The sequence below is a fragment of the Odontesthes bonariensis genome, chromosome 7, assembly GCF_027942865.1.
Source record: "Odontesthes bonariensis isolate fOdoBon6 chromosome 7, fOdoBon6.hap1, whole genome shotgun sequence".
Lineage (NCBI taxonomy): Eukaryota > Metazoa > Chordata > Actinopteri > Atheriniformes > Atherinopsidae > Odontesthes > Odontesthes bonariensis.
Window position 1 is genome coordinate 39271971 of NC_134512.1, and position 17022 is coordinate 39288992.

The 17022-nt window shown below is 48.2% G+C and overlaps 2 protein-coding genes and 1 long non-coding RNA gene across 5 annotated transcripts in view; 2 read left to right on the forward strand and 1 right to left on the reverse strand.

Annotated features, from left to right (window-relative positions):
* Positions 1 to 17022, reverse strand: part of LOC142384496 (protein NLRC3-like) — a 233149-nt gene that overhangs the window by 128854 nt on the left and 87273 nt on the right. The gene's annotated exons all lie outside the window — the stretch shown is intronic.
* The window catches only part of LOC142384501 (uncharacterized), a 244977-nt gene that overhangs the window by 61243 nt on the left and 166712 nt on the right, over positions 1 to 17022 (forward strand). The window lies entirely within an intron of this gene.
* LOC142384500 (protein NLRC3-like) lies at positions 3636 to 10578 on the forward strand. The gene is made up of 8 exons (XM_075470778.1): positions 3636 to 3713; positions 3876 to 4083; positions 4231 to 6151; positions 6245 to 6418; positions 7063 to 7236; positions 7348 to 7509; positions 9782 to 9828; positions 9955 to 10578. Exons 1-8 carry the CDS (start codon positions 3711 to 3713, stop codon positions 10572 to 10574), a joined length of 3309 nt encoding a protein of 1102 aa, XP_075326893.1. The 5' UTR covers positions 3636 to 3710; the 3' UTR covers positions 10575 to 10578.

Sequence of the window (17022 nt, forward strand, 5' to 3'; positions counted from 1 at the left end):
AAAACTTTGAGTTAGGTCTGTGTTATGGTTTATAGCTGAGTAAAAAAGGCCTCTAAAATAGGCCATTTAAAATTGGCCCATAGGCCAAAATGGGCCATCCACAATTTTCCCACTTTTTCCCATTTTGCCGGAATCCCTTTCAACTAATGAGAGCCAAACACCATTAAACACTGATCGAGGTCATTGCGCACGCAGCGGTGTGCTTTTTATGCCGGTCGGACCATCGCTGCTAGACTAGTAGCGAACCGAAATTCATGACGGAAACGGAAGAATAACAGTCCAGCACAGCAGTAATATGTGTGTCTAATGCCTTCGGCATCGGCACCCATAATAACCAGTAACACTTGGTTTTATCGACTGGTCTGAATATGTGAAAACCCTCATTCAAAGACCTCGATGGAGCGGCAGCAGAGTAACCGGGTCACCTGCAGGTCTCGGTTCCACCTCCAGATGCTGAAAACTAGTTCCCGACGTACTGCGCTCGTGCCACGGCGTTCCCCCGGGAAGTTTGAAGCCAAAACTTAGTTTCTACAGCTTCTTCTAAAGAATAAGAAAGCAAACTGAAAACTTTGTTCATTTAATATTTCCCAGCCTGTTCTTTTCTTTTGAAGTTGAATCTGAAAGTTTTCTTCTTGTAGCCAAAGTATATGTGCCTCTACTTAAAAAGAGGTTCTGTGTACTTTAGCAGCCTCTGAAGGAGAGTCAGAAAGCATCAGTCATACCTGAACACACCTGTTCTAACGCACAGACAGCAGAGAAATGTTTTCAGATCAGTTTGTTGTTCATTAACATGGAGGTGTGTTCTAACATGAACTCCACCTTCCTGTCCCGCCTCCATCACAGCTGGACTCTGCTCTGACTGCTTCCAGGAAACAGCTCACCTGTGTCTCAGTCTGTGGAGCGGAGAGGCTTCTTCTTCTTCTTCTTCTTCTTCTTCTTCAGCTCTGAACAAAGTGTAACTTCAAACTTTCCTGTTTGTTTCTGCTCTGTAATGTTGGAGAACATGTTCACTTCTTATTTCAGAACAAACTTTGATCAGTTTGTGTTTGAAGACAAATCTACACGATGATCAGCTTATTGATTAACTGGTGTGGTGGAAATTTTAGTAAGGCACAGAGTCGGTTATTCTCTACTGAGGAGATTAGCTTTTAATAATATCTTGAAAGGCAGAACAGTACAAGGTACAGAGCTGCTCTGACCACTGAGACAAAAACTATTCGGTTATAATGCACATTGCTGCGTCATCGCTCCTCGGGTGTAGGTGAGCGTTCTTATATATTAACTTACCTTGCCAACCTTTCATCCCTAACTAGAGTTAAGGTTGCCCAGAGACAGCTGTAAAACCAGCTTCACCCCCCCTAAAGTACAGCTTTATCATTTTAACGAGGGGAATCAGAGCCAATCAGAGGAGCCGCTGATCTTTTTACATAAATGATGGAGAGGCGGATGTGAGCTGCTGTGCAGATGAATGATGTGTGTTTCCTCTGCAGAAGAAGGTAGAAAGTGTGTGTGAGCTGCTGTGAGTTCAGCAGCATGGATCAGAGTGAGGACACTGAAACCTCTCTGTGTGGGGAACATGAGAGCCAGAGCAAAGCTCAGAGGTGAGGTGACCATCTCTAACTGTCCATGACTCTCCTCCATGTCCCAGCTCAGCGCTCACAGCACCAAACCACCTTTATTCACAGGAAGGGACAGAGACCTGGACCCAGGAGGGGGTCCTCACAGAGCCACTTGCAGAAGGATCTCCCACTTTTCAGCTTACAGGCCTCGAAAGCAGAGTAAGTTAACATCAGGTCATTGGTTTAGAGGTTATTAAGTATATCATGCATGCAGGCTGAAAAGTGTTTTTTTTTCCCATCAGGATCCACCAGGAACCAGAACCTGAACCTGAACCTGAACCTGAACCTGAACCTGAACCTGAACCTGAACCTGAACCTGAACCTGGACCCAGCTGTGTGTCCTTTAAGAGTGACCGGTCGATGGGTCGTCCTATTGACTTCAAATCAGACCCACATCCGTCCCCTCAGAGGTGAGCTGAGTGTAAATGCTGTAAGAGTAAAATACAGCAGCTGAGGGTCGCTGGTGATTGGTGTGAATCTGAGGGTTAAAAGCCTCAGAGTGTGTGTGTTTATCAGCATTGAGCTCTGTAAGATCACAGAGCTGCCACCAGGGGGAGCTGTAACATTGTTCCACAGCAGCCACACTGACTCTCTGACAGGCCGTCTCACTGCAGACTCAAACACTATCACTGATACTTTAGTTTGAAGAAAACAAGTGTTTTTCTGTCAGGATCCATCAGAGACTCGGACCTGGACCCGGACCTGAACCTGGACCTGGACCTGGACCCGGACCTAGACCTGGACCCAGCTGTGTGTCCATGCAGAGTGACTGGTCAATGGATAATCCTATTGACTTCAAATCAGACCCACATCCGTCCCCTCAGAGGTGAGCTGAGTGTAAATGCTGTAACAGAGTAAAATGAGTCCGTTTGAACAGTTTTTACTCCAACATGTGTTTAATGTGAGCTCAGCTCTGCTTCACATCCATTTCTCTGTTCATATGTGAAGCGGTGTGTGTTGGATGTTTTCCACCAACACTGATGGAGGTGGTACAAATCTAAGGCCTGATATAGTCTTGTGGTCTAGGAGTAGAATGAGAGTCTATTTCATAGAGCTGACTGTTCCTTGGGAGGAATTAGTAGCAGAAGCATATGAAAGGAAAAAGCTTAGGTATGTGGAGTTGGGGGCAGAAGCAGAGCAGTGAGGATGGAAGGTTAGAATCTGTCCAGTGGAAGTAGGATGTAGAGGCTTTGTTGCAAAGTCTGTTGTCTCATTGCTGAGGGAGCTGGGTGTAAGTGGACAGAGTGTGAGGAAAATAGTGAAGGAAGTGTCAGATGAGTCAGTAAAGTCCAGTCAGTGGATTTGGATAAGAAGAAGCAATAGCAGCTGGGGGCCCAGCAGGGGGAGCACTTAGGGTAAACAGACTGTTTAGGTGAGTTTGTCTGCTGAATCTGCTCGTGTGTCTTGTCCTGCCTCCACCTCTGGCACCCTCTATACTTTCATTACCCCCTACCGGAACCAGGGTTTGCATCCCATTCCTACTTATCTTTACCTCTTCTATTTCTACCCCCTACCCCGGACCAGGGTTTGAATCCCCACCCCGCTGTGACTGGTGTGCAGTTGGTGAGAGGCTGAGGAAGCTTGTGACTGTGGGAAAAAAAAAAAAAGATGGTTGTTGTGGTGTGAGGATCAGTGATGGCTGGCATTAGGGGGGTGACTCTGGGACGCCAGTGATCACTCTCTAACATCCTGGAGGTGTCGTAGGCCGAACTAGACGAAACACTGATGAAAGGAGGTTCCCACCTGATGACCCCAATGACATGTTGGTCAGCACTGCTCACTGATCTGTATTATAGGGAATTATTCACTGAGTCTGGTCCTTTTTTTTTTCTTTAGCACAAGTTTCTTGTGTTTACTTTAAATGGATGTCTCTGGGATTTCCAGTAAAAACCAGGTTGTCCAGGGAGTCCTCTGATCCACTGCTCACACCCACACATCCCTTCATGGAGCTTCAGCTTGTGTTGCTCTGTGTGGACAGACACAATGTGAGCTCATTCTTCATGATTCCTCCACAGAGTGGACCAGCAGAGCTCAGAGGGTCCCGGTGGTCCGTCTGCCCAGCAGCATCAAAAACAGCTGGACTCCATATTTATGGTCTGTACATGTGCAACAACTACTTTCCCATCTGTTCTGCTCACAGCCATCTCCATGCTGCACTCTGTAGACCAGCGGGTTGTCAGTGTGTCCAACATGGATCTGATGTTTGGCTCCATGGTTTCAGTCTGATGGGCTCATTCATATAGTTTTCTGTTCCAGCTGCTGGAGGACAACATGCTCACTTTTGTGAAGGAGGAGCTGAAGAAGATGCAGAAGGCTCTGAGTCCAGATTACCCAGAATGCTTAGAGAGTCAGAGGGAGGGTGAGGATGAAGAGCAGAGCAGCAGCAGAGAGGCATTAGTGAAGATCACAGTTCACTTCCTGAGGAGAATGAAGCAGGAGGAGCTGGCTGACCGTCTGCAGAGCAGTAAGAGGATTTCTCTAAAGGTTTAACCTGCTGGATAAATGACACATTTACTGATGTCTCAGCACACAGAACAGCAGATGTTCAGATACTCATTCTATACAGGGTTGAAATGTATGTTTACTGATGTTATTTCTTGTCTTCATTCAGAACTTGTTGCTGCAGTTTGTGGACGTAAAGTTAAATGTGCTCTGAAGAAGAAGTTCCAGTGTGTGTTTGAGGGGATTCCTAAAGCAGGAAAGCCAACCCTTCTGAATCAGATCTACACAGAGCTCTACATCACAGAGGGAGGGAGCGGAGAGGTCAATGATGAACATGAGGTCAGACAGATTGAAGCAGCATCCAGGAAAGCAGGCAGAGCAGAAACATCCATCAGACAGGAAGACATCTTTAAAGGCCCACCTGGAAGAGATGAACCAATCAGAACAGTGCTGACAAAGGGAGTGGCTGGCATTGGGAAAACAGTCTTAACACAGAAGTTCACTCTGGACTGGGCTGAAGGCAAAGCCAACCAGGACATCCACTTCATGTTTCCATTCACTTTCAGAGAGCTGAATGTGCTGAGAGAGAGAAAGTTCAGCTTGGTGGAGCTTGTTCATCACTTCTTTACTGAGACCAAAGCAGCAGGAATCTGCAGCTTTGAACAGTTCCAGGTTGTGTTCATCTTTGACGGTCTGGATGAGTGTCGACTTCCTCTGGACTTCCACAGCAAGGAGCCCCTGGCTGATGCTACAGAGCCCACCTCAGTGGATGTGCTGCTGACAAACCTCATCAGGGGGGAGCTGCTTCCCTCTGCTCGCCTCTGGATAACCACACGACCCGCAGCAGCCAATCAGATCCCTGCTGGCTGTGTTGGCATGGTGACAGAGGTCAGAGGGTTCACTGACCCACAGAAGGAGGAGTACTTCAGGAAGAGATTCAGAGATTCAGAGCAGGCCAGCAGGATCATCTCCCACATCCAGACATCCCGAAGCCTCCACATCATGTGCCACATCCCGGTCTTCTGCTGGATCACTGCTACAGTTCTGGAGGATGTGTTGGACACCAGAGAGGGAGCAGAGCTGCCCAGCACCCTGACTGAGATGTACATCCACTTCCTGGTGGTTCAGGCCAAAGTGAAGAAGCTCAAGTTTGAAGGAGGAGCTGCGACAGATCCACACTGGAGTCCAGAGAGCAGGAAGATGATTGAGTCTCTGGGAAAACTGGCTTTTGAGCAGCTGCAGAAAGGAAACCTGATCTTCTATGAATCAGACCTGACAGAGTGTGGCATCGATATCTCAGCAGCCTCAGTGTACTCAGGAGTGTTCACACAGATCTTTAGAGAGGAGAGAGGGCTGTACCAGGAGAAGGTGTTCTGCTTCATCCATCTGAGTGTTCAGGAGTATCTGGCTGCTCTTCATGTGCATCTGACCTTCATCAACTCTGGACTCAACCTGATGGAGGAACAACTAAAGTCTCAGGAGTCTGAAAGTGCACAAGCTCCTATCGTAGAGGCACAGAGATCTTCTTCTTTGCAGTTTTTTAGTAATATGTTCGGTTTTCGCTCTCATGTCAAACAGCAGAAAGAACAACAAACATCTGAAACAAGAGAAGATCAATCTGCAGATTCTCTTCGACTCTTCCATCAGAGTGCTGTGAACAAGGCCTTAGAGAGTCCAAACGGACACCTGGACCTGTTCCTCCGCTTCATCCTGGGTCTTTCCCTGCAGACCAATCAGAGGCTCCTACGAGGCCTGCTGACACAGACAGGAAGTAGCTCACAGACCAATCAGGAAACAGTTGATTACATCAAGAAGAAGATCAGTGAGGATCTGTCCGCAGAGAGAAGCATCAATCTGTTCCACTGTCTGAATGAACTGAATGATCGTTCTCTGGTGGAGCAGATCCAACAGGCCCTGAGTTCAGGAAGTCTCTCCTCAGATAAACTGTCTCCTGCTCAGTGGTCAGCTCTGGTCTTCATCTTACTGTCATCAGGAAAACATCTGGATGAGTTTGACCTGAAGAAGTACTCTGCTTCAGAGGAGGCTCTTCTGAGGCTGCTGCCAGTGGTCAAAGCCTCCAACAAAGCTGTGTGAGTACAGATATAGAGGGATGTGTATGAATATCCTGCTGCTGTTTCTATAGGAGAGAAAGTCCCAGATTTATCTCATTATTCCCTCCTCAGACTGAGCGGCTGTAAGCTCTCAGAGAGAAGCTGTGCAGCTCTGTCCTCAGCTCTCAGCTCCCAGTCCTCCAGCCTGACACAACTGGACCTGAGTAACAACAACCTGCAGGATTCAGGAGTGAAGCAGCTGTCTGATGGACTGCAGAGTCCAAACTGTGAGCTGGAAGCTCTCAGGTCAGGATTCATTCACCTTTTAAACTGAGAGTTGATATAATTCTGTCTTAATTTAATGATAAAACAGCTGCCAGGTGCCTTGATCAATGAAGTAGATGAATCTGTTCTGGTTTTCTTGCTTAATTAACCTGAACAATCGATATCATGCAGCATAACAATGTTGGATGTGTAATGTAATGTGGATTATATGATGGTGTATATCTCCACTCAGTGTTTCTTCTCACCTTCATCACACACAGTGGAGCCATATAATCTGGGAGTGCAGCAGAGGAGACTCAATTAAAAACAAGAGCAGCAAAACAGTGGTAGAGACTCTCACTCTGGGGTGAAATGAAACAAGTGCCTACCAGTGGTGTGAGATAATTACATGATCACAAAGATGATGATGTGCTGATAGACAACAGATTTTGAGACTTTGTCGCTGAGAAACTGCAGTTCCAAGGTTCAAATGCTTTTCCACCATGTTGACTCCTTGTTTCACTCACCGTGTTTCTGAGCATTTAAGAACCACCACATGGATAACAAGGTTATAAACCTGATATCAGGAGGTGATATAGATGGTCTTTCAGTCTTTCTGCAGCATTAGAGCCGTTTCATTTGGATCACAGCTGTTCTTTGTCCTTTTCCTGTTATTCCCTCCTCAGACTGAGCGGCTGTAACCTCTCAGAGAGAAGCTGTGCAGCTCTGTCCTCAGCTCTCAGCTCCCAGTCCTCCAGCCTGACACAACTGGACCTGAGTAACAACAACCTGCAGGATTCAGGAGTGAAGCAGCTGTCTGATGGACTGAAGAGTCCAAACTGTGAGCTGGAAGCTCTCAGGTCAGGATTCTCTGCTGTTTCAGCTTCATACAGTCTCTGTGATGCAGTAACATCTGTTATTATGTTATTATTATCTGTTCTAACAGCAGCTGTGTTGCTCTGTGTCTGCAGCCTGTCAGGCTGTCTGATCACAGAGGAAGGCTGTGCTTCTCTGGCTGAAGCTGTGACCTCCAACCCCTCCCATCTGAGAGAGCTGGACCTGAGCTACAACCATCCAGGAGCCTCAGGAGGGAAGCTGCTGAGGGCTGCACTGAAGGATCCACACAAACTCAGGTATGGAGAGGCCTGCTGCAGCCTCACAGTGTCTGACAGAGGAGGAAGAGCAGGGAACATGTTCTCTGTGCTGCACTCAGCCCTGTGCTTCTGCTTCCTGCTGAGTGTTACATGAACAATCACACATGTAGGAGCCTGTTTCCTTTGCTCAGCAGAAACACTGGTTGGACAGAAACAGCAGGTGTTTGAGCTCTCCAAGGAGAACATCTGCAGGAACAACAGTGAGAAGTGTCTGTTGGTCAGAGTTTCTTCAGTTTGGACAGGTATCTGCATGTTAAAGGGACAGTCTGTCATTTAAACATCCTTTTGGTCTCTGACTCTGATTCATTTGCAGAGATGGGTCCAGGACATGTTAGCCTAGCTTAGCACAAAGGTTCATAAAACTGTGTGCACATGGTCAGGTGAAGTTCCCTTTATAAATCACAGTCCACGTGGAAATGTGCACCTGTGGATTAGACTTGTGTCCCTCCCTCCATACGCCCAGGTTTAACCATAAATGGTGGATGCAGAGCACATCATGCCTGTTGATGCTCAGCTCCTGCTGATTGGAGGCTCCTGATCACAGCAACAGACCCAGAAAGTGAATTTAGATGAGACGAACATCAAGGTCCATATGCAGAAGGAAGCAATTTGAACACTCGTTCCATCCGAATTCTTTCATCCATGTTGTTATTCATTGGTGCCAATGCTCTGAGCAACATCTCACACAAGTGTCAATGCAGCATTCATCGTTTTCCTTCAGTCACTTGATCAAAATGAAGGTGAGTCAGTGGAACCCCTCACCCTGATAGGATTTGAAATGAAAGCACAAGTTGTTTCCTTCTTCAGGCTCCTGAGGTTTTGCTCGCTGCGTTCTGATATGGACTCATCATGAGTCAGGATGACTGTGAGAGCTGTCCCTGGGTTTCTGTCCAGACTTTGTCCCTTTACAGTCGGTAGGACACATGAGGGAGGTGCCTGGACCATGCAGAGTGTGTGCGTTGGGATGATGAAGGTGTCATCAGTTAGCCCGGTTAACGGGGTTGATGTGAAAAGGACTCGGTATATTCACAGCTAACTTTGACCACCAGTGTCAGTCCAACGTCTCCTCTGCAGTCAGGCTTTCAAAGCTGGATGATGAGATGGCGCTGACTCAGTAATGAGATGAATGTGATCCATGATTTGAGTTTGCTTCTGCCTCTTACAGCTGAACGTTTACTATGGAACAGTTCTGGTGCTTTAAATAACAGCTGCTCTGAATATTTGTTCTGTGAGAGACTCTCAGGTCTACCCCCCCTCACCATCTGTGTGTCCTAAACGCTCGTACACATGGCTCAGAGTTTGTGTACAGGTGTGCACATTTTCCCGTGTTTTTACAGATGACTAAATGAGTCACTTTGTGCCTCCTGTGAGTTGATGATCATGGGGATCTTCCTCTGGAGCGGCTCTCTGACAGCTCCAACACATTCAGAGAACAGTGTGTGGAACTGGATGTGTTTCAGCTCAGAGATGAAGCCACCAGAGCAAACTTTAACTATCCTCTGAGCTCCACATGACATCAGACTGATGGAGCACACAGATGCCCTGCCTCTGGAGTTTGTGCTGTTAGTGATCACTGCTCCATCACCTGGGTCAGAGACACAGACATCCCTCAGTCTCTAAGGATCAGCTCAGGAAATGAGAAGCATTTGAACCTTCAGGATCTTTAACTGTGCTTTGTGTTTGCAGATTGAATGTTTCTGACAGACGCATCTTGTTGCTTTTTGGATCCTGTGTATGTAACCTGCTGCTGTAGCTCATCACAGTCAGTCTGCCGTGCTTCCACATGTCAGCTTTCCAACAGGAAAATATGAAAGGATTAGCCATCTTTCCTCTGAACATTTGTGCTGCTGATCAGTCTCTGATGAAGGACGTGGAACTCTGACTGAATGAAGCAGAGAACAACCTGGAGGACACAAGCTAACCATGTTTTCTAGCTGAGATAGCTCTGTAGCATGAATTAAAAGCAGCTGTACTGACACACTCACCACTGTTGTGCTGTTAGCTTTAACAACAGCTCTAATGATCCAAGAAGAGAGGTTGCAGCTCTGGCTCAGATCAGGAGCAGATGGCTGAAAGAAGCAGTTTGTTGGTGTCAGTGCTGATCAGACAGCTTTCATTCTAGTTTCCAGATGCTCCATTCCAGTGGATGTGTCCAGATGTTGGACTGTTCCTTTCTCAGTGTAGAACAGTGTGTGTGAGAGCCATGTAATGTCCATGTTTGATGCTGCTCTGACCCCCCTCCTCCTTTCAGGGTGGAGCCTGCTGGAGAACGATGGCTGACACCAGGGCTGAGGAAGTGTGAGTGTGTTCTTCATCTGATTCATGACATCCAGCCATCTTCACACTGTCACATCACTCATTGATCAAAGTCAACAGATGATGGATCAATAACTGCAGCTGGACTGTGTTTGTTCTCTCCATCAGATTCCTGCCAACTCACAATCGACACAAACACAGTGCACAGAAACCTGAAACTGTCTGACAACAACAGGAAGGTGACACGTGTGGAGAAGGTTCAGTCATATCCTGATCATCCAGACAGGTTTAATGTCTGGTGTCAGCTGCTGTGTAGAAATGTTCTGACTGGTCGCTGTTACTGGGAGGTCGAGTGGAGAGGAGAGGTTAATATATCAGTGAGTTACAGAGGAATCAGGAGGAGAGGAGGAGGCAGAGAGTGTTTGTTTGGAGGGAATGATCAGTCCTGGAGTCTGATGTGCTCTGATGGAGGTAAATACTCTGTCTGGCACAATAACAGAGAAACACCAATCTCCTCCTCCTCCTCCTCCTCCTCCTCCTCCTCCTCCTCCTCCTCCTCCTCCTCCTCCTCCTCCTCCTCCTCCTCCTCCTCCTCCTCCTCCTCCTCCTCCTCTGTCTGTAACAGAGCAGCAGTGTATGTGGACCGTCCTGCTGGCACTCTGTCCTTCTACAGAGTCTCCTCTGACACACTGATCCACCTCCACACCTTCAGCACCACATTCACTGAAGAACCTCTGCATCCTGGATTTGCATTCTGGTTACCTGTTTCCTGGTTGTCTCTGTGCTGAGTATACAGAGTGTCCTCCTGTCAGAGAATCCCTGCTGAACAGATAGTTCAGTCTGTTCATGTCTGTCTCTTTCACACAGAAACACCTTTTCAGATTCATGGACTCAGTCAGTTTCTGTTTGAAACTCTTCTGAATGATTCCCTGGAAACTTCTTCCTCTTCCGGTCCTTTAAAGATGGAAGCTGCCATTCTTCCAGGATGTTGTTTTTCTGTGTGTTTCCAGTCAAAGCTTCACACTGAGTATCAGCAGGCTGTGTTTCTCTGCAGCTCACTTCAGCTGAGCCCATTCAGCTGATGCAGACGCGTATTCTACGGGGGGATGAGTACGATGCATCCCCCTCACTTCTACTGGAAGGCCATTCCATCCCCCCCACTTTTGTCCGTCAAAACCTCACTAAAATCTACTTTTGTAATAAAATAGTAAACGTTCACCTGTTGTAGGAAATTAAAAATGGTTGCTGTCGTTAGGCATATCACTCTGTAAATCCCAGCACAACAGGTGAGGTTAGGATAGCCTCAACAGCTTGCGCATCCTGCCGAAAGCGCTGCGGCGGTGCTGACCAGGGTTGTCAATTGCCAACTTTTTTTTTCATTAGTCTTCGGCCGCTTCTTTTGGGCTTGTTTTCAGGACGCCGTTCGCTTATTTCGAGTTGAAGATCTGGCAACACTGGTGCTGAGTCTGACTGCTGAGAGCTCAGCGCAGTCATTCAAACAATTTCTCACAGGTCGTTGTGCTGTTCGTGGTGCTGCATATACCCACTTGACGCCTTCAATGAAGAGTCGCTGAAAAGGTAGAATTTAATCCCTGTTTTAGATCAGCAAAATTCACTGCCTGTCATGAAGGCAACATTTTCAGGCATCATAGGTTAAGCCATTAACAGACGCAAGTTTCCTGGCTAGCTCATGACAGTTAGGCTAAGTTTACCTACTAGCATAAAGTTCCCAGTCATTCTTCTAACTGGCCTGACTTATATAGCCTACTACAGTTTTAAAACTGTCCTCTTTTTTCGTGCAATATAGCCAATGATGCAGAAAAGGAAAAGACAGGGGACAATAGACGGCTTTTTCAAGAAAAAACAAGTAAGTTGTCTTCTCCACTCCCCCTCTGCAGACATTGACATGCTTGCAAGTTGCAAGCGTGTCTCTGGTTGTCTGTGTCGAGTGCTACCGCCGTTGGGATGCGCAGGTTTGACTAGGCTACATGCAGAAGAGAGCTATCCTCGTGTGATTCGTGTCATTTTCAAACGTCGACAACGCACTTCAATCTCCACGGTGTCCCACTGATGTATCACTCAAAATATACACAAAGCATGTGTTTGTTAAAATTCGAGTAATTTCCAAAGTGTTGTAGGCCTACTTCAGTTTCTGGACCAGAATGGATGTCAAGTTTTAAAGAAAGCTGTGATTTCATAATGATATGACAATTCTATTACACATTGAAAATGACATGAATATTAATAATACACACCATCTTTATTTACACTGTGTATTAATGTATTATCTTAATATAATCATCCAGTTTTTAAAGCCAGTCATAAGGCTGTCTCTGAATTAAAATCTTTATTACAATAAAAGCAGATCTCTGACTGACATGAAGCCATATTTTGTACCACTGTGCTTACAAAGTAAGAGTGTATTTAGAAAGTGAGGAGGAATATGTATATATGGTCTATAATCAACATTTGATTCACATTACATAACATTTAGCAGACACCTTTAGGGTGATCTGTATCCAAAAGGCAACTAAGAGAGGTTTGCTTGACAAGTGAACTTAAAAGAAATATTAAAAATTGAGCAATACATGAATAATAAGACATAGGGGACTCTGTGTCCCAGCATTAAATATTCACTACACTCCTGCTCATTGCTATGTACTTGTTTAGGATACACAGTTGCCGCATTTCCCTGCCTCAGTGAGAGGAGATGAGGATGTAATTGATGTTGCAGAGGTGAGCAATCTAATATCTTTGAAATTGAGAATGGATATAGTGTGGTCTTACCATAGCTTTGTAGTAATTCAGAGAGGGTAGAGTTATAAAAGATATACTATATAGATATATAGAATCTTCTGCATTTTGATTTTAAATATTTCAATTAGATAATACACCAGGACACCCTAGGCCTCAGCTCGATGATCGACTTTGTGGTTGTATCGTCAGACTTGCGGCCGTATGTCCTGGACACTCGGGTGAAGAGAGGGGCGGAGCTGTCAACTGATCACCACCTGGTGGTGAGTTGGCTCCGCTGGTGGGGGAGGAAGCCGGTCAGACCTGGCAGGCCCAAACGTATTGTGAGGGTCTGTTGGGAACGGCTGGCGGAATCCCCTGTAAGGAGGAGTTTCAACTCCCACCTCCGGCAGAGCTTCAACCATGTCCCGAGGGAGGTGGGGGACATTGAGCCCGAATGGGACATGTTCCGTGCCTCCATTGTTGAGGCGGCCGACCGGAGCTGTGGCCGTAAGGTGGTTGGTGCCTGTCGTGGCGGCAATCCCCGAACCCGCTGGTGGACACCAGTGGTGAGGGAGGCCGTCAAGCTGAAGAAGGAGTCCTATCGGGCCTTTTTGGCCAGTGGGACTCTGGAAGCAGCTGATGGGTACCGACAGGCCAAGCGGAACGCAGCCTCGGCGGTTGCTGAGGCAAAAACTCGGGCTTGGGAAGAGTTCGGGGAGGCCATGGAGAACGACTTCCGGACGGCCTCGAGGAGATTCTGGTCCGCCATCCGGCGGCTCAGGGGGGGGAAGCGGTGCACCGTCAACACCGTGTATGGTGAGGGCGGGGCTCTGCTGACTTCTACAAGGGACGTCGTGAGTCGGTGGGGGGAATACTTTGAGGGCCTTCTCAATCCTACCGACACGCCTTCCGATGAGGAAGCAGAGTTGGGGGGCTCGGACGTGGGACCTCCCATCTCTGGGGCTGAGGTCGCCGAGGTGGTCAAAAAACTCCTCGGTGGCAAGGCCCCAGGGGTGGATGAGGTCCGTCCTGAGTTCCTCAAGGCTCTGGATGTTGTGGGGCTGTCTTGGTTGACACGCCTCTGCAGCATCGCGTGGACATCGGGGGCAGTGCCTCTGGACTGGCAGATTGGGGTGGTGGTCCCCCTCTTTAAAAAGGGGGACCGGAGGGTGTGTTCCAACTATAGGGGGATCACACTCCTCAGCCTCCCTGGTAAGGTCTATTCGGGGGTACTGGAGAGGAGGATCCGACGGATAGTCGAATCTCGGATTCAGGAGGTGCAGTGTGGTTTTCGTCCCGGCCGTGGAACAGTGGACCAGCTCTATACCCTCCGCAGGGTCCTGGAGGGTGCATGGGAGTTCGCCCAACCGGTCTACATGTGTTTTGTGGACTTGGAGAAGGCGTTCGACCGTGTCCCTCGGGGGCTCTTGTGGGGGGTGCTCCGGGAGTATGGAGTGCCGGACTCTTTGATACAGGCTGTTCGGTCCCTGTATGACCGGTGTCAGAGTTTGGTCCGCATTGCCGGCAGTAAGTCGGACATGTTTCCTGTGAGGGTTGGACTCCGTCAGGGCTGCCCTTTGTCACCGATTCTGTTCCTAATTTTTATGGACAGAATTTCTAGGCGCAGCCAGGGCGTTGAGGGGGTCCGGTTTGGCGATCTCAGAATCGGGTCTCTGCTCTTTGCGGACGATGTGGTTCTGTTGGCGTCCTCAGGCTGTGACCTTCAGCTCTCACTGGAGCGGTTCGCAGCCGAATGTGAAGCGGCTGGGATGAAAATCAGCACCTCCAAATCCGAGACCATGGTCTTCGACAGGAAAAGGGTGGAATGCCCTCTCCGGGTCGGGAATGAGATCCTTCCCCAAGTGGAGGAGTTCAAGTATCTCGGGGTCTTGTTCACGAGTGAGGGACGAATGGAGCAGGAGATTGACAGACGGATCGGTGCGGCGTCTGCAGTGATGCGGGCTCTGCACCGGCCCGTCGTGGTGAAGAAGGAGCTGAGCCAGAAGGCGAAGCTCTCGATTTACCGGTCAATCTATGTTCCTACCCTCACCTATGGTCACGAGCTGTGGGTAGTGACCGAAAGAACGAGATCGCGAATACAAGCGGCCGAAATGAGTTTCCTCCGCAGGGTGGCTGGGCTCTCCCTTAGAGATAGGGTGAGAAGCTCGGTCATCCGGGAGAGGCTCGGAGTAGAACCGCTGCTCCTCCGCATCGAGAGGAGTCAGATGAGGTGGCTCGGGCATCTAGTGAGAATGCCTCCTGGACGCCTCCCCGGTGAGGTGTTCCGGGCCCGTCCCACTGGGAGGAGGCCCCGGGGAAGACCCAGGACACGTTGGAGAGACTATGTCTCTCGGCTGGCCTGGGAACGCCTCGGGGTCCCCCCAGAAGAGCTGGAGGAAGTGGCCGGGGACAGGGACGTCTGGGTCTCTTTGCTCAAGCTGCTGCCCCCGCGACCCGATCCCCGGACCAGCGGAAGATGATGGATGGATGGATGGATATTTCAATTAGGAGGATGAAGATTTGAGAGATGTGTCCAGGAGTGAGGTGGACAGAGATACGGAGGAGGAAGAAGGAGAAGGCCAGAATGAGAAGGCTAGGAGTGAGAGTGCAGTTTTCATTAAACCCAATCAGCCTGACCCTAAATATGTGGTGAAGCAGTCTCTTTCAAAATACACACTCACTTTCCAGGCACAGTGGTATAAAAAATTCCCATGGCTTCATGTGAGTCCATGTGTGGAAGGGGTACTCTGCTTTTATTGCAATAAAGCTTTTCAATCGGAGACATCCCCGCTTGCCAAAAATTCAGAGCCAGCCTTCATAATGAATGGCTTCAAAAATTGGAAAAAAGCCCTTGAGAAACTCACGAAAAAAGTGAATGCCACAAAACGGCCATCACAACCCATTTGCAGGAAGGCAAGTCAGTGCAGTGCCAGCTGTCTAGTGTGGCTGCTCAACAGCAGGAGGAGGCAAGGTCATGTCTCCTCAAAACAATTGGAGGGTTACAGATGCAAGCCAGGCAGGGTCTTGCTATGCGAGGGCATGATAGTGGTGAGGGGAATTTTGACCAACTACTGAAGTACAAGGCAGAGGACGACCCCTGCCTTTCCAAATGGCTCACTAGAAAGAATACGTATGTATCTGCCCCAATCCAGAACGAATTGCTTAAACTTTTCAGCTGTTCAATAATTAGGGAAATTGCAGATGCCATCACATCTCTGCCACATCTGCAGTACTCTGTGATGATGGACGGCACACGAGATGTGTCAGGAAAGGAGCAAGAGGCATTTTGCCTGCGGTATGTCGATCATGACCTGATAGTTCATGAAGAATTTGTTGGCCTTTACGAAGTGTCCTCAACAACTGGAGAAAATCTAGCAAGAGTGGTGTTAGATGTTCTGCAGCGCCTAAATTTGCCAATCAGTGGGTTGCGGGGTCAAGCGTATGATGGGGCGGCAAACATGGCAGGAAAATACAACGGTGCCCAAGCCATTATTAAACAGCAACAACCTCTGGCAAGGCAAGGCAAGGCAATTTTATTTATAGAGCACAATTCATACACAGGGCAATTCAAAGTGCTTTACAGCTACATAAAATCCCAAGAAGGCAATAAAATCATTAAAAAGGAATAAAAAAATAAAAAGAAATTAAAAAAGAAATTTAAAACCCATTAAAATAATCATTAATTAATTAAAAAGCAAAGAGTGCAGATAAAATACTTTCAGGTGTCATATGCACAGCTAAACAGAACTGTTTTCAGCCTGGATTTAAACATTGTCAGAGTTGAGGCCTGTCTCACATCTTCTGGAAGACTGTTCCAGATTTTAGGAGCATAAAACTGAAACGCAGCCTCAGCTTGTTTAGTCCTGACTCTGGGCACCAGCAGGAGACCCCTCCCTGAGGCAGCAGACCCCCTCCCTGAGGCAGGAGACCCCTCCCTAAGGCAGCAGACCCCCTCCCTGAGGCAGGAGACCCCTCCCTGGGGCAGGAGACCCCTCCCTGAGGAAGGAGACCCCTCCCTGGGGCAGGAGACCCCTCCCTGAGGCAGGAGACCCCTCCCTGGGGCAGGAGACCCCTCCCTGAGGAAGGAGACCCCTCCCTGGGGCAGGAGACCCCTCCCTGAGGTTCTCAGAGCCCAAGTTGGTTCATATGGCTCTAACATGTCAGAGATGTACTTTGGCGCTTGACCGTGAAGAGACTTGTACACAAGCAGAGCTGTTTTAAAGTCTATTCTCTGAGCGACAGGAAGCCAGTGCAGAGACCTGAGCACTGGACTAATATGGTCGTATTTCCTGGTTCTGGTCAGGACTCGAGCAGCAGCATTCTGGATGTACTGCAGCTGTCTTACAGCCCGTTTAGAGCCCAGTGAGCAGGCCGTTACAGCAGTCTAACCTGCTGGAGACAAACGCATGGATCAGTCTTTCTAAGTCTGGTTTAGACACTATTCCTTTGATTCTGGCAATGTTTTTTAGATGGTAAAAAGCTGCTGATGTTACAGATTTA